This window comes from Microcaecilia unicolor, chromosome 5 (assembly GCF_901765095.1).
Source record: "Microcaecilia unicolor chromosome 5, aMicUni1.1, whole genome shotgun sequence".
Lineage (NCBI taxonomy): Eukaryota > Metazoa > Chordata > Amphibia > Gymnophiona > Siphonopidae > Microcaecilia > Microcaecilia unicolor.
Genome location: NC_044035.1, coordinates 27,701,915 through 27,724,793, shown reverse-complemented (window position 1 = coordinate 27,724,793; position 22,879 = coordinate 27,701,915). Strand labels below are relative to the sequence as shown.

At 44.4% G+C, this 22,879-nt stretch overlaps 2 protein-coding genes across 2 annotated transcripts in view; both read right to left on the bottom strand.

Annotated features, from left to right (window-relative positions):
- The window catches only part of SORCS1 (sortilin related VPS10 domain containing receptor 1), a 588,550-nt gene extending 583,363 nt beyond the window's left edge, over positions 1–5,187 (bottom strand). Inside the window, exon 1 of the mRNA XM_030204718.1 lies at positions 5,158–5,187. Within this exon, the coding sequence (XP_030060578.1) occupies positions 5,158–5,187 (30 nt within the window). The remainder of the gene's footprint in view (positions 1–5,157) is intronic.
- Positions 5,188–6,328: 1,141 nt separating this feature from the next.
- Positions 6,329–22,879, bottom strand: part of LOC115471048 (VPS10 domain-containing receptor SorCS1-like) — a 370,515-nt gene continuing 353,964 nt past the window's right edge. Inside the window, exons 2-3 of the mRNA XM_030204717.1 lie at positions 6,552–6,619; positions 6,329–6,335 (exon numbers count right to left, since the gene is read on the bottom strand). Coding sequence (XP_030060577.1) covers positions 6,329–6,335; positions 6,552–6,619 — 75 coding nt within the window. The remainder of the gene's footprint in view (positions 6,336–6,551; positions 6,620–22,879) is intronic.

Sequence of the window (22,879 nt, the reverse complement as noted above, 5' to 3'; positions counted from 1 at the left end):
TGAAAATGCCATAAAGTGGCAGCCTTTTTTTTACATTTTGAACTCATTTTACTAGACAGCTGTGAATCTCTAGATTCTGATGTCAATGGTTATCAATACAATAAAAGAGAGAGGGGAAAATACGAACATTTGTGATCCGTTTATAACCAGAACTGCTTATGCTTAATTCTGACATGGGGAACCTTCCCAAACGTTTCAAACTTTATCACTCAGTAAAAGTGGAATGGGCCTTTTCAGCCATCAGTATGCTCGCGCATCAGCCTATAATTCATGGACTAAGCATCAATAACTATCAACTTAGAAAACATCCAACAGAAAAAGGCCATAAAACATAATTGATGTGGCCTGATTCATGGAAAGATTGGTCTATATTTAGATGAAATCAATGTATAGTGACAAAGGGGTCCTTTTACTAAGCCGCGGTAAAAAGTGGACTGCAGTAGTGTTAGCACGGGTTTTGGGCGGGCACAGAATTATTTTTCAGCATGCCTGTAAAAAAGGCCTCTTCCCCCGCCCCCCCCCCCCCCCCGAAAATGGATGTGCTGGAAAATCAAAATTGCCTCACGTCCATTTTGGGTCTCTGACTTTATCGCCAGCCATAAACCTAGCGGTAAAGAATATGGGCAGTAAGGACCTATGTGCGTTATTTTTCAGATGCACGTAGTGGACACATGCAAAAAATGAAATTACTGCAAGAGACACATGGTAGTCGGGTGGTAAGTCTATTTTGGCATGCTTTGGGCGCACATAGGAACCTACGCGGCTTAGTAAAAGGGGCAGAAAGAAAGGCTCAAAACCCCTTTTCATTACATTAATGCTATATAAATATGATTTGCTCACGGAACGAGTTGGTCCCTTTGTATGTGAAGCTTGAAAACATATATTTGCCATGACTTTTTGGGACATATGATGAATGATGTCATCTCACACTTCCCTCCTAGTATCTCACCCAACCTTGTCCCCTGGGAATATTAAGGAAGAAATTCAACTGATAGGAGCATTTTTCTTGTTTCATGCTAGCTTGACAGTGTAATCCACTTTAAAAGACCATACAGTAATGGTGTGGGGACTTGCTCCAACAGACATTCAATTCTGTCCCAAACAACCTGACTTTTATAAGGCACGCAGTCCAAAAATCACTTATTATTCAGAACTTCATCTTAATTATATTACTTTCTTGCCGGGGATCTTCAGAGTAATGGACAGCATAGACCATTTGGGATCAGCGTCCCATACATTTATGGCGCTGTACACATCGTCATTGATCTACCCGTGCTCATTGAATAGATGTAAAATGATATTTTCAAATTTTTTTTTTTACTTTTTTTTTACTTTTCTTTATCATATATAAACCACTTATAACTTCTAGCTTTAGCTTTTGAGATGCATAATCATACTACTTAGCTTTGGCCGCACTTTTTCAACCGAGTCAAACCTCTGCTGACATGGCCAGGTTTCATCTCCATCTTCAGGGAAGAGGTTCGCATCTCCTGGTTTGCTCCTACACATGAAAAAAATGGCCATATTTTCATGTGCAGGAGCAAACCAGCAGATGCGAACCTCTTCCCTGAAGAAGGAGACGAAACCTGGCCATGTCGGCGGAGGTTTGACTCAGTTGAAAAAGTGCGGCCAAAGCTAAGTAGTATGATTACGCATCTCAAAAGCTAAAACTAGAAGTTATAAGTGGTTTAGATATGATAAAGAAAAGTTTTAAAAAAGTTAAAAAAAATTGAAAATATCGTTTGACATCTATTCAATGAGCATGGGCAGATCGATGACGATGTGTACAGCGCCATAAATGTATGGGACGCTGATCCCAAATGGTCTATGCTGTTAGTTACTCTGAAGATCCCTGGAAAGAAAGTAATATAATTAAGATGAAGTTCTGAATAATAAGTGATTTTTGGACTGTGTACCTTATAAAAGTCGGGTTGTTTGGGACAGAATTGAATGTCAGCTTGACAGTGTATGCATAAGTTAACTATGCTTCATTACTCTGTTTGAATTCTCTGTGGTTAAAGGCATGAGCAATCTGTAATAGGCAGGGAAACCTGGGTTGTAAACCACTTAACTGTTTTGCATATAGTGGAATATCAAGTTACTAAAATGGAACTGGTTTGTGCCCGCTGTCTGTGACCACTCCCTGGGGCACAAAGTCATGTGTAAGTCACAATTTGCTACTTTATACAGCTTCACTAGACATAGAAGGATGCACATGACCTGCTGCAAAGGGAGAGAAGCTATACACGGAAGCCATTTTTCTCTGTCGTTTTTGACAGGCATGGCTGCTTGGCAATATGGCAGTAATTCTATGACTGTGTGTTTATAACTAGGTGACCAGAGAGCACTAGGTAGGAGCATATGTTATACACTAATGGAGGTGCCTACTTTCCTTTATAGAATACTAGCTTGACAGGGTGAGGGGAAGGGAAAGTAGCAAAACTAGAGGACATGAATAAAGGTTGCGGGGTGGTAGACTTGGGAGTAATGTCAGAAAATTCTTTTTACAAGGCTATGAGGTCTCGTGTTGCTGCGTCACGTAGTTCCGCACAACATGTGTGGGAACTGGATCTAAATGATACCTTGTCTGATACTCAATGGTTTTGTATTTGGTAGTATGGCCCAAGGGTTTCCTTGTCGGCTGCAATAACACAATCCCTTTTCTTTATGTATCACAGGGCTCTTTGGACGCCTAGAAAGAGTAAATTGTCTGGATCTTCTAGGTGTGATTTGTGTTGGTCATGTAAAACCAAAACTGGAACTCTTGTACACCTGTTGTTGGAATGTCCTAATCTTGTAATATTCTGGTCAGATGTTTGGGGGAAATTGAAAGAGATTTTTGGATGAGATGAATCTTTTTTACCCAAATATATCATATGGAAATCCACTTGCATTTCCTTTCTATCGTCAGAAAATGATAAGTTTATTGTTTGACTTCTTGGTCTCAGTTGCATTGAAACTGGTCATTTCGCACTGGAAAGACAATGCCCAAGTAAATGTGGTGGTTTGGTGGAACTGGATTTTACTTTACAAAAAATATGAACAGTCTGCAGTAATTTCCATTCTTAGTCATAAAACTGGTCTTCAAAAATGGAAATCTTTAGACCTTTTTCTTTCAACTGCGGACTAACATTATGAATTGAACTCAGCTTTATTGTGTATTTTATTCTGTTGTGTTTATCTTTTGAATTTGTTGTATAATTAAAATCTAATTAAAAAAAAATCTTTTTAATGGAGAGAGTAGCGGTTGCCTGGAATGACCTCCCGAGGGAGGTGGTGGGAAAAAAACTGTGACGGATTTCAAAAAGGGTGTGTGATGAACACAGAAGATCTCTAATTAGAAAATGAATCATATGAAAAACAAAACTTAAAGGGTTGCATGTATGTTTGCATGTCAAGTGGTGCTTAGACGGCAACTCTGGCTGTATCAGCTAAGGCCAGTGCTGGGCCGGCTTGTATGATCTGAGTCCCATTTATAGCAAATCGGTTTAGGATGGGCTGTAGAGAGCTTTGACAGAAACGCCAATAATTTGGAATGTGAGGACAGCGCCAGGCTGACTTTTACGATCTGTGTCCCACAAATGACAAGTTGGATTTGAATAGGCTGGAGTGAGCTTTGACGGCAACTCCAGTCGTTGGAACATAAGGACAGAGCCGGGCGGACCAGAAACACCAAAGTCATACCATGATCAAGTATATAATATCACATTCATTGTTGATTTAAATCTTGAATTGATAACGAATGTGACTGCTAGGCAGACTAGATGGACCATTCAGGTCTGTATCCAGTGATACACATGAAACTTACAGCATTCTATCAATTCTGTCTGTGAATCTGTGCCCATCAATACCCCACCCAGATACTGCCCCCGTGTATGCTCACCCGAAAACTATGCGCTATTAAAAATATGTACATAGTAACGGAATAATGGCTAGGAGGAATATTGGCATATTCATAACCAGTGTGTAAATGTTATTGCCTACCAGTGATGTTTTCATAAGAATCAGAACAAATAATTTGGGCCATTAGTTCATGAGAACTAGAAGTAAAAAACAATGGGGGGTTTTTCAGAACGAAAACTGAATAGGAATAGAAAATGTACTCTCCAGAATAGAATAAGAACTATAAATAAACAAATTTTCTTAATGAAAATGGCTTAAGAGGAACGAAAATTTTACACATATAAATATGCAAAAACTTAAGAACCAAACTTTTTGGAAGGGGACTGAATAAAAACTAGAATTATTGTGTATGTTTTGTATGAACTGAAATGATTTGTCATGCGTGTTGTAGGGGTATTTTCCCGCTATTTGCTGGTCCGGGGCCTATAAAAGCCTGAACCATTCTTTTATAACCAATATGGATTCTACAGCTTGTGCCCTGAATATATCTGTGGGTATGCATTGCACAGGCACATGTGCTGGGTGAGCTGAGGTGACCATGGGGACAGAGGATGGCTTGGTGGCCTTTCTTTGCAACATGTGCATTGTTGCTGGGAGGTGGGAATGGGCAGTGTTGTAAAGCAGGTGTGTATTGGGTGGCTTCTTCTACTTTAGTAAGCTACTGCCAATGTTCCCATCGGTATGTAGGCATGAAGAACGATGCTGTGGTGGAGAGGTTCCAGATATGTGCAGCCCCTCATTTTAACACTGAATGGTTAGTGTGGGGGGGGCATGATTACTTGTCACTGGATATTCTGGATGTTCTGATTTCACCAGTTTTGTTATTATATTTTATAAGTACATAAGTAATGCCTCACTGGGAAAAGACCAAAGGTCCATCGAGCCCAGCATTCTATCCACGACAGCGGCCAATCCAGGCCAAGCGCACCTGGCAAGCTTCCCAAACGTACAAACATTCTATACATGTTATTCCCGGAATTGTGCATTTTTCCTAAGTCCATTTAGTAGCGGCTTATGGACTTGTCCTTTAGGAAACCGTCTAACCTCTTTTTAAACTCTGCCAAGCTAACTGCCTTCACCACGTTCTCCGGCAATGAATTCCAGAGTTTAATTACATGTTGGGTGAAGAAAAATTGGAACATCAATAACATGTATTGCAACAACAAAGGGACCTCACTGTATGTTAAGTTGCCTATGTATGGTGCTTACACATGAGTGGTGCTGTGATGCTGTGGGGCAGTGCTTCACACTCACCTTGCCAGGACGGTTCTGATGGATCTCCATGTCCTTATGGAGGCATTGGTGGGGAGGGAAGAGGCAAGTGGTGGTGGTCTTCAAAGATTTCTCTCCTGTGCTTGAGGCACAGGAGGACCAGGAGCTCTGTCTCTGACACACTGACGTTTGACTCCCTTTGAAGAGACATGACTATGTGCAGAGGTATATATGCAAATTTTTCACATGGAGGGAACATCCTGCCATGGCCACAGATGTTTTCTCAATGCGGGGACCACTACCACCATTGCACGTTTTGTGTAGTGTATTTCCGATTGAAAGAGACGTGCATCTCCAAACGTCTATGACATTTGCAGTGAGTCCTCGTTCTAAACATTTTTTTTTTTGGTATTTTCAAATCTCAGAAAACAGGACAAATCCCTCCTCTCAGTACCCTTCTCCACCACCGCCAACTCCAGGCTCCGCCCTTTCTGCCTCGCCTCACCCTATGCTTGGAATAAACTTCCTGAGCCCTTACGCCAAGCCCCCTCCCTACCCATCTTCAAATCCTTGCTCAAAGCCCACCTCTTCAATGTTGCTTTCGGCACCTAACCTTTATACCTATTCAGGAAATCTGGACTGCCCCAATTTGTCCTTTAGATTGTAAGCTCCTTGAGCAGGGACTGTCCTTCTATGTTATATTGTACAGAAGTAGTAGTGGTAGTTTAGTTCTTTCTTCCATGATAGGCTTGTATTTTTAGATGTTTTCCGATAAACAATTTATTTTGCCATTTGAAATTCATATCAAAAATGTCCCTTCACATGTTCTTGCATTTTCTACTATTGTAGCAACACTTATATTTCATGGCCACAGATGTTTTCTCAATGCAGCGACCAGTACCACCATTGCACATTTTGCGTAGTGCATTTCCGATTGGCAGAGACGTGCATCTCCAAACGTCTATGACGTTTGCAACGAGTCCTCGTTCTAAACATTTTTTTTGTATTTTCAAATCTCACAAAACATTTAGTTCTTTCTTCCATGATAGGCTTGTATTTTTAAATGTTTTCCGATAAACAATGTATTTCGCCATTTGAAATTCATATCAAAAATGTCCCTTCACATGTTCTTGCATTTTCTACTATTGTAGCAACACTTATATTCCAACCTACTACAGTCCAATTGTTATATCCCCCCCCCCCCCCTTAGGGCTTAATATCTAAATTTGAAAGAGAATATCAGTTGAAGAAGACATTCAGATCTCACACAGGCAATTAACTCTGACTGTTGTCAGAGGACAAGTGATGACTAAGGGAACAGGGCTGCTGTCAGCCGCAATGCATGGACGGAATCCAATTAATTTCAGCAAAATAGCTGTTCTGCAGAGTTCATGTTTAAGTAAGTTGATAATTAGTAACTCAATTTATCTACGTACCTCCACAGTGAGCTCTCGGTGATGCTCCCCAGGTTGTAGTCATACAGCTTGGTCAGAATCAGAATTACCTGAAGGCAGAACAGGAAAGAGAATCATGATTAGTTTGAGAAACAATTATACTGTCTAGTATAATTGAAATAACCCAAGGGAAGAATTAGCATTTATTTAATGGGTATTTAATATAATTGAATGAATTGCTAAGGTATTTCCTCAAACTAACGTGGATGGGAAGCCTGGTAGGCATTGCACTGGAGTGACCAGACAATGTAGGATGCGGACCACCACTGTGCAGCTTCACCTCCCCGGAGTTCTGGGTTTCAAAAAGAAAATCTGCTTATCAGATAATATTTACAGTGGGGATATTATTTAGCTATGTGCATTCATTTGAAACAACATAAGAAATGTCATCAAGGAAAACAAGCTGAAAGACACATGAAATTGCATGTTTTTTTTTCATTGACGTCAATAGTGAGCACTCTTCCAAAAGAGAACGTACTCTTTCAGAAAAGTGTGCACTGTTTGCAGAAAGTGTGCACTATTCACAGAGAGTGCACACTACCCCCAGATTCTATATGTGGTTCCAAGATTTGAGCACCTAAATTTGGGCGCACTCCCGAGGCGCGCACGCAAATTAATTGGCTAATGAGCTACTAACCATCAATAATTGAGTGCTAACAACCAATTACTGAAGTTAATTGGCACACATTAGAATTTGCTCGCATATCTGGTTGCGCTCCCATAGTGCTTTCCAAAACGTTGCATGTGTAGTTATAGAATACGGACTCAGCATGCTCAACTTGAGCACCATCATTTACACCTGGTTTCAGCAGATGTAAGCAGTGGCATAGCAAAACCTCAACATGGATGGGGTCCAGAGCCCAAAGTGTGTGTGTGGGGGGGGGGGGGGGCACATTTTGGCCTGCCTCCACACCACTCCCTCCCTGCCTCCCTGCCGCTGCCTCACATACCTTGGCTGGTGGGATCCCCGACCAGCTGAAGCATTTGTCAGGCACTGGTCTCCGCCGCATTGCCTGCCCAGGTCTTCTCCTCTCATCGCATACACACTCAGTTTCACTAAAACGAGCATGCAGACAAAAAAGCAACACTGGGCCTTCAAGACTGGGACAATTGAAGTTCTTTATTAATGACCCGACACGGGCCGTGTTTCGGCGTTAGACAACGCCTGCTTCAGGGGTCAAAGAGAAACACTGTAAAATGCACGTGGTGTTGATTCAATGCCCCAACATGTAATATAAATAATTGCTGTTCGCCGCACTTGCGAAAATAAAGCTCTGTGAGGAGCCTTCTCGTGTGCATAAAAGCGATTATTTATATTACGTGTTGGGGCATTGAATCTACACCACGTGCATTTTACAGTGTTTCTCTTTGACCCCTGAAGCAGGCGTTGTCTAACGCCGAAACACGGCCTGTGTCGGGTCATTAATAAAGAACTTCAATTGTCCCAGTCTTGAATGCCCAGTGTTGCTTTTTTTTGTCTGTATACTTTCTATGTATGCTGTATTACCCTCTCTATTTGTGTTACTAAAACGAGCATGCACGCGATGTGAGGGGAAGAGCAGGGCAGGTAATGTGGTGGAGAGACAGAGATCAGCGCTGGACAAACACCCCTGCCAGACAAACCAGGGGCCCAGACCCCCATGCCCCCCCCCATAGCTACACCAATGGGTGTAAGTCTGGCACTAAAAATATGGGTGCAGGAATCAGTGCTAAGCATGATTCTATAAAAGCTGTATGCCCTTTAAGAACTGCGCTTAGCGCCGATCTTTTCCGGCATTCATTTTTGAGCACGATTGATATAATCCGGCTCTATTTGCTAACAGTGCATATCCTTTCAGAAAGAAAATTCTCTCTAAAATGGAACAATCCTGGAAATGACATGGACAACTACCCAACATGGGATTTTTGGGTTTCACATCTCTAGTAAATATATAAGCTACTGGTGTGTAGAACAGCATTTTGCACATCCAAGTAAGTTCTCATAAAATTGACATATCATATACACAATAAAAGAAAGTGACTGGAAAACATAACAGACAGGCTGAGATGTCAGGACCCACAAGAGAATGAAGCAAGCAGACTATGTGTGGGGGGGAGGGGGGAGGTGGTGGGGAGGCAAGGTGAGATACCTGAGTGCAGGGGGGAGGGGAGAGACAGGCAGAGATGCCAGGACCCTTGGAATTAAGAAGAGAAAGAACTGTAGTCTGGGGGGGGGGGGGGAGATTGAGGGATATCAGAGTGCAGAGGAAGGGAAGGGATGGGAGGGTGGAGACAAGCACCCAAAATAGGGGATGGAACAAAGAAGGGAGATGGTGTCCATAGAAAGGGGAGGAGAGAGGGAGAGATGCTGGACCTGTAGGGGTGGGAGATGAGAGAGGAAGAGATGTTGAATCAAGAGGGGCAAAGAGGAGGGAGGGAGATGCAGAAATAACATACTGGCAGGCAACTTTTAATTGTGCAATTAATTGTGAAAAACATTTTTAATCGCACGATTAATCACTATTACAATTCGTGATTTCTTGCAGCTCTAATATGCACATACCATCGCCATATAGACATGCACCATTACACCACTCTAGGGCTGGCATGCCTAAATTCTAAGCACGCGTATACCTGCTTAGGCTTGTATTCTATAATGGAAAGTAGGCACTTCCTTTCCTTTCTAGAATAGGATCTTACCAGGACTCCTGTTACAGAACTGCCATTCACATATGTGAATAGTCTTGTGGGGCAGGAGCAGGATTAGCGCATATACATGTATTTTATAATATTTTGGGATCTTGACAGGTAATTGTGACCTGCATTGACCACTGTTGGAAACAGGATGCTGGGCTTGATGGACCATTGGTCTGTCCCAGTGTGGCAATACTTATGTACTTATGTACAAACTAGTTATGCACATTCCTTAGTACACTTTTGATTTGGAAACACATCTTACAAATTTTAGTATGTACAATGACAATTTGATGCATGTAAACCTACACATCAAGACACATTAAGAGGCGGATTTTAAAATAGTACATGGAAAGGGGAATTCACATGTGTAGGTCAGGACAAAGAGAATTTCCATAATATTTTACAAGAGGCTTTGCCAAAACTTGAGTCTCTTGCAACATAGGTGCAGGACTGCACACGTATGTCCCTCCATCATGTACAATGAGAGCAGAGATGTCAAAAAGCAGCACATGGGGAAAAAACATGCAGTACTATCCCACTTTGATCTCGGAGCACTTTTTGATATCACTGCTCTCAACAGCAGCCATGCATTCACCCCTTGGCCCCCACCCCTGATGGTATCAACCTACCTTCTGATCCCCTCCCCCAACATGCCCACCCAATCCTCCCAACATCTAGACCCCTTCTGACTCCCTTCTAGACATGGAAACTGTTTATGGTTTGGGTTTGAAAATATATTAAGCACGCAAACACTGAAAGATAAAGGATAAACAGGAAGGATTTTTATGCCAAAAATCAATAATTAAGAACCAGGAGTTTTACCCCGGAGATTTTTGTGGTCCTATTTATATGCTAAACATAGCTGGTTAGCTCTGAATATTGGGAGCTAACCAAACTCTTCCCCTGAAACACCCCAGAACAACCCCATATAGCAGGCTTCCACTTCAGCACTAACTGATCATTTTCAGCGGTGCTGACTGGTTAAGGGTCACCGAAAATGACCAACTCGTTGCATATAAGTGAGTTAACCTGTCAGCGGCCGTTCCTGTCCAGTTAACTCGCTTTGAACATTGGCCAGATTAAGATTATTGTTCTTGTTTTGTAGTATCGGACTCTTCCTCTTGAGCACCCAGGAAGAGATTTATAAATTAACTAGTAAAAAAGGCCCGTTTCTGAGCACAATGAAATGGGCGCTAGCAAGGTTTTCCCCCAGGTCGCCTCTGTTCCCCCCTCCACCACCCCCCGAAGTGATCCAACAGCCCCCCTCCCCCGGTTCGGGCCGTCTCTGTCTCTCAGCTCTGGTCCCGCCCTCATTTGCTGTTTCCGCAAGGGCGGGACCAGAGCTGAGAGACAGAGACGGCCCGAGCTTGTACGCCGTTTACCGATGCTGCTGCTGCCGTACGCTGTAACCCCGACTGGGTAAGTGAGACTTCAAAAATTCGTAAGGAGGGGGGCTGGCAGTGGACGGGAGGGAGGGAGGAAGGGAGGCACGACGATCCTGGAACTATGAGCGAGGGGGTATCCTTGAACTGGGAGGGAAGGAGGGATGGAGGGAGGATCCTGGAAGTGGGAGGGAGACCCTGAAATTCAGGGATCTGGGAGGGAGGGAGGGAGCTCCTGACACTCGGAGTGAAAGCTCTGCTCCTGCTCCTTATCACCGAGCCAATCTGGTGTCTCTTTTCCGGTGACGTCAGCGATCTACGGAGCCTAGCAGACCAACTCCGAAGGAGCCACGGTCTGAGGCAGCAAGATTAGAACGTTGGAGGTGAGAATTATTATATAGGATAGGTTACTATTTGCTGTATTACATGATTGGGCCTGATGTTTCTATAACGTGCTTTCTTCACGATATTCCTCTGGTGTATTTATAAACTGCAATAGAAAAGGAGACTTCAGAGGTATTTACCTGTTTTTATTAATACAGATTAATAAGGTAATTATTTGCCCTAAAACACTGATGAAGAGCATGTGCTAAATTGTGGTACCTAATTATTTTGCCTATCACATTATACAGAGAATTAGAACACTTTAGGGGATATTATTATGTTTTGATATTACAAGCCTGTGTCTTCTCAGGTTTAAATTAAGTTATGGGATGCAGCCCTATTGAGACATCTTCTAGTATAATTGAACTGTTTCCAAAAGTGTACAAGTGGCTTAGGGTGATAAGTGCTTGAAATAATTGAGTTTAAAATATTTAGTGTCATCCGCAATGAATGACAGCTGGTGCAGACTTCTTATAAATCTACTGTCAAATGCATTTGTGGCATAAATTGTTGATTAACCTATAACTAATATAGCTGAGATCTGTATATCTACCTGTATTCACCCAGCAACAGTCAGTGGTTATTTTAAACGCTGACCGCCGTGAAGTTTCAAGTTTCTTTCTTACTTGATATACCTATCGACAGTGCCATCTGAGTGGTTTACAATCAATTTTAAAAATCAATCTTCAAATAGGAAGAGAGTTACATCATTATAAAGAGAAAAAGTGATGTGGTAGCTGTGTTAGTCCACTTTCAAAGGTAATAAATAGAAATAAAATCATAGAAAAAACATAAGGGAAATGGGACTTGATATACCACCTTTCTGTGGTATTTTGTAACTACATTCAAAGCAGTTTTACATATATACAGGTACTTATTTTGTACCTGGGGCAATGGAGGGTTAAGTGACTTGCCCAGAGTCACAAGGAGCTGCAGTGGGAATTGAACCCAGTTCCCCAGAATCAGAGTCCACTGCACTAACCACTAGGCTACTCCTCCACTCATTCCACCAATAAGAGCCAACCTCATCAGTGATGTCACAATGGCTTGATTGCCTGATACTTGGCTCACTTCTCATATTGTGATGTCATAAGGGAAAGGGGGAAAGGGAAATGGGACTTGATATACCGCCTCTCTGTGGTATTTTGCAACTACATTCAAAGCGGTTTTACATATATACAGGTACTTATTTTGTACCTGGGGCAATGGAGGGTTAAGTGACTTGCCCAGAGTCACAAGGAGCTGCAGTGGGAATTGAACCCAGTTCCCCAGAATCAGAGTCCACTGCACTAACCACTAGGCTACTCCTCCACTCATTCCACCAATAAGAGCCAACCTCATCAGTGATGTCACAATGGCTTGATTGCCTGATACTTGGCTCACTTCTCATATTGTGATGTCATAAGGGAAAGGGGGAAAGGGAAATGGGACTTGATAAACCGCCTCTCTGTGGTATTTTGCAACTACATTCAAAGCGGTTTTACATATATACAGGTACTTATTTTGTACCAGGAGCAATGGAGGGTTAAGTGACTTGCCCAGAGTCACAAGGAGCTGCAGTGGGAATTGAACCCAGTTCCCCAGAATCAGAGTCCACTGCACTAACCACTAGGCTACTCCTCCACTAGCAACATTCCATGTAGAAGCCTGCCCTTGCAGATCAGCAATGCGTCCGTGTTGCTGATCTGCGAGGGCAGGCTTCTACATGGAATGTTGCTAGTGGAATAGCAACATTCCATGTAGAATCTCAAATAGTAGCAACTGAATCTCAATAGTAGCAACATTCCATCTAGAATCTCCAATAGTAGCAACGTTCCATCTAGAATCTCCAATAGTAGCAACAGAATCTCAATAGTAGTAACATTCCATGTAGATTCTCCAATAGTAGCAACATTCCATGTAGAATCTCCAATAGTGGCAACATTCCATGTGGAATCTCAAATAGGGAAAGGGAAATGGGACTTGATATACTGCCTTTCTGAGGTTTTTGCAGCTACATTCAAAGTGGTTTACATATATTCAGGTACTTATTTTGTACCTGGGGCAATGGGGAATCAACCCAGTTCCCCAGGATCAAAGTCTGCTGCACTAACCACTATTACTACTACTACAAATCATTAGGCTACTCCTCCACTCCTAAGCTGATGATACCTTCTTATTGGACTAACAATACACTTTTTGATTAGCTTTCAAATGTAACCCTTCTTCAGATCAGAAATAAGCAAATGTTGGCGAACATCAGTATATATATATATATATATAAGTGAAACACGGAGGCGTTTCAATGACAGTTAGGTGAGAAACAGGGGGAGCTTTTATCCGATGTTAATGCCACAGAAGCAACCAAAGTTGCCACTGTGGCCGTCTCTGTATCTGAAAGTTCCAATATAGCTGAAACATTTAAAGAAACTTTATTTGCTCCAAATTATTCTGTCTCTCTAATGGGTTAGATGATAAATAATAAACCTGTGCAAAAGTTGGTAAATTCTCTTCAGCAACACCCAAAACATCCCTAAAATAACTTTCAGCATATCTCTAGGTGGGACTGTTAATATCCATGGAAAATTCAAGAAGCGAAGATAAAAAGTCTAATCAAGTTTTCAAATGTCTCAATTTTACTCCTCATATTTCCTAAATTATTAGGCATCCAACTTCTCCGTCATAGGCAGCCAACTCTGGAATGTTTTACCAAGATCCATTCGAACAGTCAATGACTATAAACCTTTCCGGAAGCTGCTAAAAACTTACCTCTTCAAACAAGCCTACACCAATGACCTGACTTAAACTACGAGTCCATCTGCACTACCAGATCAGACCATGAAAACAGTACCTGGAATATGCTCCCCTACTTAATCCTTTCGAGTACATCCCTCTTCCTACCCCCCTACATCCTCTAATACATCCCTCTTCATAACCCTCCATTACATTTCCCACATGAAACAATACACTAATCCCAATACACGCCCTCCTCTCATTCCCCTACCTCTACCATCCTCCTTCCTTGCCCATCATACCTATCCATATCTAAACGACCACCTCTTTGTCCTATATAATAATACTCACCTCCAACGTTCTATCCTGCCTGGGACGGTGGCTCCTGTGGTCTGCTAGGCACCATCAGTGACGTGATCCCCCTCACGCCCCTCCCACTGAGTTCCAGACTCCGCCCTCCCTCCGATTTCAACCCCCCCCCCCCTCCTGGACCCCCTTGCCATGACCCTGTCGACCCCCCCTTTCCGACGAAAACACTCCCCCGCCGCCGTCGTGTACCTGTGCTGACGGGGGACCCCAACCCCCAACAGCCGAAGTCCTATTCTTGGCTGCGCGGTGTTGCTTGATGAATGATCATCTGTTCGTTTCTGTGCATGCGTCTGACGTCAGACGCACGCACAGAAACTTGAACAGATGATCATTCAACAAGCAATGCTGGCACAGATGACAACAAAGCTTCAGCTGTCGGGAGTTGGGATCCCCCGTCAGCACAGGTACACAACGGCGGCGGGGGACGTTTTTCGCCGGGAAGGGGGGGGGTCGACAGGGTCATGGCAGGGGGGTCCAGGGGTCTGTAACGCCAAAGGGGGGGGTGTTGAAATCGGAGGGAGGGCGGAGTCTGGAACTCGGTGCGAGGGGCGTGAGGGGGCATTGAACTGGGTGGGGGCATTGAACTGGGTGGGTGGGAGGCTGGGAGGCCTTGAACTGGGAGGGTGGCCTTGAACTGGGTGGGAGGGGGGTCTGGATCTCGGAAGGGACAGACCGAGACAGCGAGGGAGGGTGGGGGATTGCCTTGCTAGCGCCCGTTTCATTTCATAACGAAACGGGCCTTTTTTACTAGTTTACTATATTACAGTTACATCCATTCTATATTACTTTGTTAACTTGTTGTACTATGTAAGCCGCTTTGAACCTGCTAATGAGTGGGAGGGTATAAGCGTTGCAAATAATAATAATAACAAATAAATTCATGCCCTCTTCTGATATGCCATAAAAGCACACCCACATAAACAGAACTTACAGCAACATGCTCACAAAAGGGTTGAATTAGCATATAACCATGTTGACAACGCCTTTCCAGCTCTATCACACAGGGTTTGGCAGAAAGGTCAAACCAGCTGAAGTGCTGTTAGATCAAGAGTCACTCTCCCAGCAACAGAAGTGAGTTATAGGAAATAGAAGTACATAGGACTGTCACATTTAACTGAGAATTGTACTCAATCTCTCCAAGTATACAAAAGCACTCTGATATCCTTTCTACCGCAAGAGATAGATTGGGCATTAATGTAGCCTAATTGCCTTAGTAAGTACTGTGGATATGCTTTCTAATTAGCAAAAAGTGAGAGTTTTAGACATGTTTCACATCAGGTGATGCACCTATTGTTAAGGGTCAGTCTGTCTGTCTGTTCGTCCGTCCACATATCATTGCTTGGAAAATATGCTCTTTATCTGGAGCCAGTGTTATATCTTTATAGGCAGGAGAGTTATGTATCAATTAAGAAGATAGACTGCAGACACTGAAACTGGGCATTTTTAAGCATAGGTGCCTTTAAAAACTACTGGGTTTGATATTCAAAGTGATTTAACTGGCCAGGAGAGTCTGGTGGCTAGTTCAATATCTGCTGCTATTCGGTGCAACTGCATTGGTACCAGTAGGGGGTAGTGCTTCAATATTATGTTTTCATTGTAACATAGTAAGTGATGGCAGATAAAGACCTGTATGACCCATCCAGTCTGCCCAACAAGATAAACTCATTTTAATTGATATGCGATACTTATATATATATATATATATATATAGTGGGTGAGTGCACTTCAGACAGGTGGACCCAGCCCCACCCCCCTACCTGTTATGTTTGTGGAGGAAACAGTGAGCCCTCCAAAACCCACCAGAAACCCACTGTACCCACATCTAGGTGCCTCTCTTCACCCGTAAGGGCTATGGTAGTGGTGTACAGTTGTGGGTAGTGGGTTTGGGGGGGGGTGAGGGGGTTGGGAGCTCAGCACACAAGGTAAGAGAGCTATGTACCTGGGAGCAATTTATGAAGTCCACTGCAGTGCCCGGTTGGTGTCCTGGCATGTCAGGGGGACCAGTGCATTACAAATGCTGGCTTCTCCCACAACCAAATGGCTTGCATTTGGTCATTTCTGAGATGGATGTCCTTGGTTTTAAAAATCACTGAAAATCAGAGATAACCATGTCTAGGGACGTCCATCTCTAAGAACGACCAAATTTAAGGGTTTGGACGTCCCTGACGGTATTTTCGAAACGAAAGATAGACGTCCATCTTGTTTTGAAAATACGGGTTTCCCCGCCCCGGATCGGGACGTTTTGCAAGGACGTCCAAATAGCAACGTGGACGTCCCTTTCGAAAATTCCCCTCCACGTGAATCTGTGGATTTTGATTTATTGTTTTTCAAATCCATGCTCAAGGTGAGTTACAGTCAGGTTCATGAGTTAAGAAGGGGGTAGGTTAACACACACACACACACACTGATCTGTCCTTAGAAAACAAATTGTACATTAGTTCAGACTGCTACTGAATTTAGGGAGGGCTCAGAGCTATACAAAGTCTTGGAAAAACAGCATAATATAGTTTTTAAGTGTAAAAAAAGTTGCAGTTAACTTTTGAGTATTAATCTCAGATCACCAAACTATATTTGTCTTCAAAAAGCTTATCCTTCCACAAATCTGTTAATCTTCAAGATACCACCAACCTCTCTGACGTTTTTGCTTCTGTAGGCTAGCATAACCACCTCCTTTGGTAGTTTCATTACGGCATAACTGTAATCCGGACCTGCTACAGGAATATTCACAGTTTTAGCTCTCCGTGCCATGCTGCAGAGCTGATCATCAGATTTCATTACTGGCAGTCCCCTAGTTCCACTTTGAAATAAGGATGTAAATGGTAAACAGCCCTAATGACTAAACTTCATTATTTTGTTGATTTCGGCATTGTATCAAGAGAGCAGCTATCCAAACGTTTTTCATGCTTCAATCACCATTTGCTTAGTGGGGGATTTATAGATCCGGTCTGTAGGTGTGCGAAGGTACAAAGGCAGCACTGATATGTGTTTCCAGCAAACAGCCTCCCTGCTGGCAGAGCAATGTGCGCTGAGATTGGTGGTGATTGAAATGTAGTGCTTATTAGCTCTTAATTGGCAGGGTTCTTTGTTAATCATATGCATCCACTACCCAAAAGGTCTCCTACAGCCCATTGGGGTGCATCCCTTCTATTGATGGTTTTATAGTTTCCTAGATTTTAAATGCCAGTTTTCTGAAAAATTAGTCTGGCTTACTGCACGAGGAATTGAATATGTATCAAGGTTATTTTTAGGTTAGGTTTGTTTTAATCATTGCATATTTATCTTGGTCACTATATGCATGTATTCAATGAGGTTGATTCACTCCAAAAGAAGGACTGTAACATTATTTCTAGAAAAATAATAATGTATTTACCATCATGGGCAAATAAAATAGTGAGTTCCAAAAATGTTGCTGAAATGCCTTGTGCATCTCTGCCTAATTGTCGTCCCCCTTCTCCTCCATTGCTATCTCCAGGCTTCGCTCCTTTTCTCTCACGGCACCTTTTGCCTGGAATAGACTTCCTGGACCTATATGTCTAGCTCCATCTCTACCTGTTTTCAAATCTATGCTGAAAACCCACCTTTTCACTGCTGCTTTTTAGCTCCCATCACTCCCTCACCCGTAACTGTCTTGTCTGTCTGTATTATTTAGATTGTAAGCTCTTTTGAGCAGGGACTGTCTCTTTGTCTCAGGTGGTCAGCGCTGCGTGCGTCTGGTAGCGCCATACAAATGCTAATAATAATAATTATTATTATTCTGTTGAGATTAGGACCTAAACTTTCCCCTGCTTAGGGAGGTACAAAAAGTCTAAAAGGGTAAATATTCAGCCTGCAGCGGTCGTGTTTTTTTGGCCACCACCGGCATTATCCAGTGGCATGCCAGAGGCATGTCAGTCCCCAAGGCACATCACCCCGCAAAATGCATCACCCCAGCACCCTTCCTCCTAGCACGGGAGTGCACGGAACAGTCGCACGGTTGTCAGGTTTGCCAGTGCCCAGCCCAGAACAGGAAGTAACATCAGAGGGGGCAGGGAACGGCAGAGCCAACAGCTGTTCAACTGTCCCATGCACACCCTTGTGGCTTGCATCCGGGGCAGACCGCCCCCACCTCCCTGCCCTTGGTAGGCTACTGGCGTTATGCATGGATGTTCGATGCTGGGCCACGTCTGGGCACTGGCATTGAATATCTGGGTTTTTAAGGCTGACTATCTCATTTCCAGTTTAACATAGGCAGGCCACACACACCCTCACTCCCGGCCTACATACGGAAGGCACACAATAACTGGGCAAGAGGCAAGCTTTGGGAATAAATGGCCACAGCTTTATTAATACAGAATATCATAACCCCCTAGGAAGCACCCGAGCCTTGAGTTCTGTGTTGTAGATGGTTTCTCCCCACCATGCCTTTCCAGCTAGGAAGCAGCGGCCAGCCATACCTCCTTCTCCAGCTTGGCTGCAGTGTCTGCTTTCTGACTTCACCCCAGTCTAGAATTCCACCTGCCGTTAGAGCCAGCGAGGTGGTCAATCCATAGCCAGTGGGTGCACCTGTCCTTGCCTCGAGGGGCTGAACTCCCTTTCTCCCACTTTCCCAGCACCTCTAGCAGTTTCTAGGCTTTGGTGCCTCCACCACAATCAAGGGTTGTGAAGCATTCTATGGGTCCAACCTCACATCCCCATTAGCAATGTCTCTCCAAGGCCTCCTTGAAGTAATTAATGAGCAGATCCTGTGCAAAATCTGACAGATGAAATGTGTCCTGCCTGTAGTATCCTGGGATGAGAGGGGAAGTTCAACTGTGCCAGATCTTCACTTTGCTGAGGTGCTCAATCCACATCCCAATTTTGTGATTCACCTTGTTTACTCCTTGGGAACACAGTCTTGAATCCACCCACCTGTATTTGAGAGATAATGTCAGACCAGAGACGAACAGCCTTGCAGAGAGCTTTATGAAAAACTGCCACAAACTGAAACTTGGTAAGGGGGCTGGCATCTTGGTGCAGCAGAAGAGCCTGGCCTCCTAGTGGTCATGCTTTCAAGTAGGACCGAAAGTTGGCCAGTGGGCAAGTAAGCAGATTTGGGACACCATGTAAGGTGATAGTGTGGCCCTTTCCATTCTCAGCATTCTGGTCTGTTTTTGACCTGGAAATGCAGATGCTGATTTGTTCTTGTGCAATGGAGATGTCATCCAGATGCAGCCTGCCCCTGGCATTAATTTTGGATTGGATGGTCAACTCGCCAATACATAAAGCTGCAAAAAAGGGCAATGAGAATGTGGCCCTGAGCAATCCTGCCTCATATTCAGTGGCACACACATACCCGAGTGCCAATCACAGTAGGTGCAGCATTTCATGGGTGATGGGGCGCCAGGAATTACGCGGGGTGGGAATGCTGTGTGCTGGAGCCGGCTCGCACCGGCTCGCAAGAGCCGGTTGTTAAATTTTCTTCCGGCTTGCAAGCCGGTTGTTGCAAATAGCGAGCCGGCTCTGGCTCTCCTCCCTCCCTCCTCCCTCCCTCCGGATCCGCCTCACTGTCTGTTTTTTAAATTCTTCGCTTCCAGCGCCGAGTCGCCGACTGTCCTGAGTCCTCCCTTGCCGATTTGCGCTTTAAAAATGGCCGCTGAGACTTCCAGAGGCGGCCTCGCGAGACTTCGGCTGAAATCTCGGCGGCCATTTTGAAGTGCGAATCGGCAAGGGAGGACTCAGGACAGTCGGCGACTCGGCGCTGGAAGTGAAGAATTTAAAAAACAAGCGGGCGCGCGGTGAGGGACTGGATCGGGAGGGAGGGAGGAGAAGAAGAATTTCATAAAACAACTCGGGAGGGGGTGGCAGGGGGGAAAAGAGAGTCACTGCTGGGCATGGGTGGATGGAGGGGGTCGCTGGAAATGGGTGCATGCAGGGCAGGGGAGAGGAGGGTACACTGCTGGACATGGGTGCATGCAGGGCAGGGCAGAGGAGGGTCACTGCTGGACATGGGTGCATGCAGGGGAGAGAAGGGTCACTGCTGGACATCTGGGTGCATGCAGGGTAGGGCAGAGGAGGGTCGCTGGGTATGGGTGCATGCAGGGCAGGGGAGAGGAGGGTCACTGCTGGACATGGGTGCATGCAGGGGAGAGAAGGGTCACTGCTGGACATCTGGGTGCATGTAGGGCAGGGCAGAGGAGAGGAGGGTCACTGCTGGACATGGGTGCATGCAGGGGAGAGAAGGGTCACTGCTGGACATCTGGGTGCATGCAGGGTAGGGCAGAGGAGGGTCGCTGGGTATGGGTGCATGCAGGGCAGGGGAAAGGAGGGTCACTGCTGCATATGGGTGCATGCAGGGGAGAGGAGGGTCACTGCTAGACATCTGGGTGCATGCAGGGCAGGGCAGAGGAGGGTCACTGCTGGACATGGGTGCATGCAGGGCAGGGGAGAGGAGGGTCACTGCTGGACATGGGTGCATGCAGGAGAGAGGAGGGGAGAGAGAAGAAATGCTGGACATGGGTGGAGGGGAGAGAAGAGTGAGGAAGGAGATGAGATGAGGGAAAAGGAAGAGAGGAGAAAAACTGCATATGGATGAAGAAAATAGGCAGAAGCTGAGGACCAGAAATGAAGAAGAAAGGAGGAAAGAAATAAATGGAAAGGAAGCCCTGGAAATGGAGTTAAGAGGACAGATAGCAGCAGAATCGGATACTGGGCCAGCATGATCAGAAAAACAGTCACCAGACAACAAAGGTAGAAAAAAAAATAATTTTATTTTCATTATAGTATTTGGAATATGTTCACTTTGAGAATCAGGTGCTCAACATTAAAAGTTTATATTTATTTACTTATTTATGGCATTTTATCCCACATTAAACATGAATTAGATTGGAACCTGGGATCATTTAATTTTTTTCCTGGAGATAGTAATGCATTGCCCCCCTCCCCCGCTATAGCCAGCTCTGCAATTTTTTTTTGGGGGGGGTGCAGAGGTGGACGGGGGGGGGGGGGGAGCGCAGTGGTGGATGGTGGGGGGGGGGGGGCTCTGAGGTGGACCGGGGAGAGAGCCTGTTGTTAAAAATTTACCAGCACACCACTGCTTCTGACCCATCCTTTCAGCAGTATCCAAATCAGGACACTGGCTCATAGGTTGCCCCATCCTTGAAGTTTGGCAAAGAAGGTGAAGCCTGTAATGTGTGAGCTGGTGATGCCTCCTTCAAATGTGTCTATAATGTAGTGAGATGATCCGAAACTGGTCCACTTTCCCATCCTTGTTGTAGCAGGTAGGCACAGACATGGTCAAAGGCCTTCTGATAAGCATGCCATGTAGAGTGTGCTAAGGAGCTGGTGATCAGCAAGTCTGCTGTGGATTCCCCAGTTGCCATAAGTCCTTAGGTACTGGGGTGGGATTTTCATCCGCTGACGGATTGAGGTGCTGAAAGAGTGAAAATTGAAATCATGAGGGAGCATCTGCAATGCAGTTGTGCACTCCCAGCCCATGCTTTGCATAGGCAATCAGGTTAATTTTCAGGCAACGGAGTACAAAAATCTGGATCATCTCAGTGACATACGGGCAGCACACTGTTTGCTTTTTAATGGTCTCCACTACAGCCATATTGTCCAACCAAAGGATGGCATTTTTGTTTGCCAGTCTATCGCCTCAGTCATGCAAGGTGGAGACTATAGGGAATAGTATGATGAAGGTGATGTCTCTGGTGAGTCCCAGCTGGATCCACTGCTATGGCCATGTAGCTGCGAACCAGGCCCCATTGCAATACGCTCCACACCCTGTTGCTCCTGCTGCATTCGTGAAGAGGTTGAGGTCAATGCTTGACATTGCCTCTGACTGGATCAAGGCTTTCCTGTTAGTCATATAGGAAGCTCAACCAGATTCATAGATTTGACAAGGTAACCTGCACGTAGTGGTGCTTGCGTGTTATGCCTGCCGTGGCCCTTGCCAGTCTGTGGATGAATACTCTGCCCATTGGGACGACCAAGCAGGTGAAATTTAATGAGCCAATGAGGGACTGCATCTTGTAGAGCATGAGCTTGGAAGTTGCCACTGCACTGACAGTTTGGGTGCTAGGAATTACACCACGCCTGCTGAAACGTGGTGTAATTCCTAGCACCCAAATTGAACATACAGACCCCCTTATTTCATAACACCCTTGACCTGCCCATGCCCCCTTTTGGGTTGTGCACTATGGCCTTCTTTTACAAAGCCCTAGCGATTCCCATGTGGCAAATGAGAGGAAGCCCATAGGAACTGAATGGGCTTCCTCTCATTTGCTGCGCAGGAATCACTAGTGTGGTTTTGTAAAAAAAAGTCCAATGAGATTTAGGTGTCCAGGAGTTATGAAATAGCACACAGGCACATGCACACACAAATCTAAATCACTGCCAAATAACATCAATGATCGATTGTTTTGGGTTGTTATACAATTTATTTTCACGCACAGCTACGAAATTTTGGCACCTAAAATTGGGCGCTATATATAGAATCCAGGGATTACTGACTAACTTCAAAGAGGAGAAAGGCAGCGTGTAGGAAAATAAGTATTGTTACAACTATTCAGTCTGCAAGCAGGTGCAAAAAATGATTGTCTGAAATAAAAAAAATACTTCTCAGAAAAATACCATGAGTTGATCATCATCATCATGATAATCCTTATTTTTATACGCTGCTCAACCAAGAGCTCAGGGCGGTTCACAATAAGAGTCGGAACAATAAAAAGTGGAATCAAAATCAAATACATGATCAAAACCAGGGCTTTTTTTGAGGGGGTACTTGGAGGTACTGAGTACCAGCACCTTTTCCATTGTCTACTAAAATTG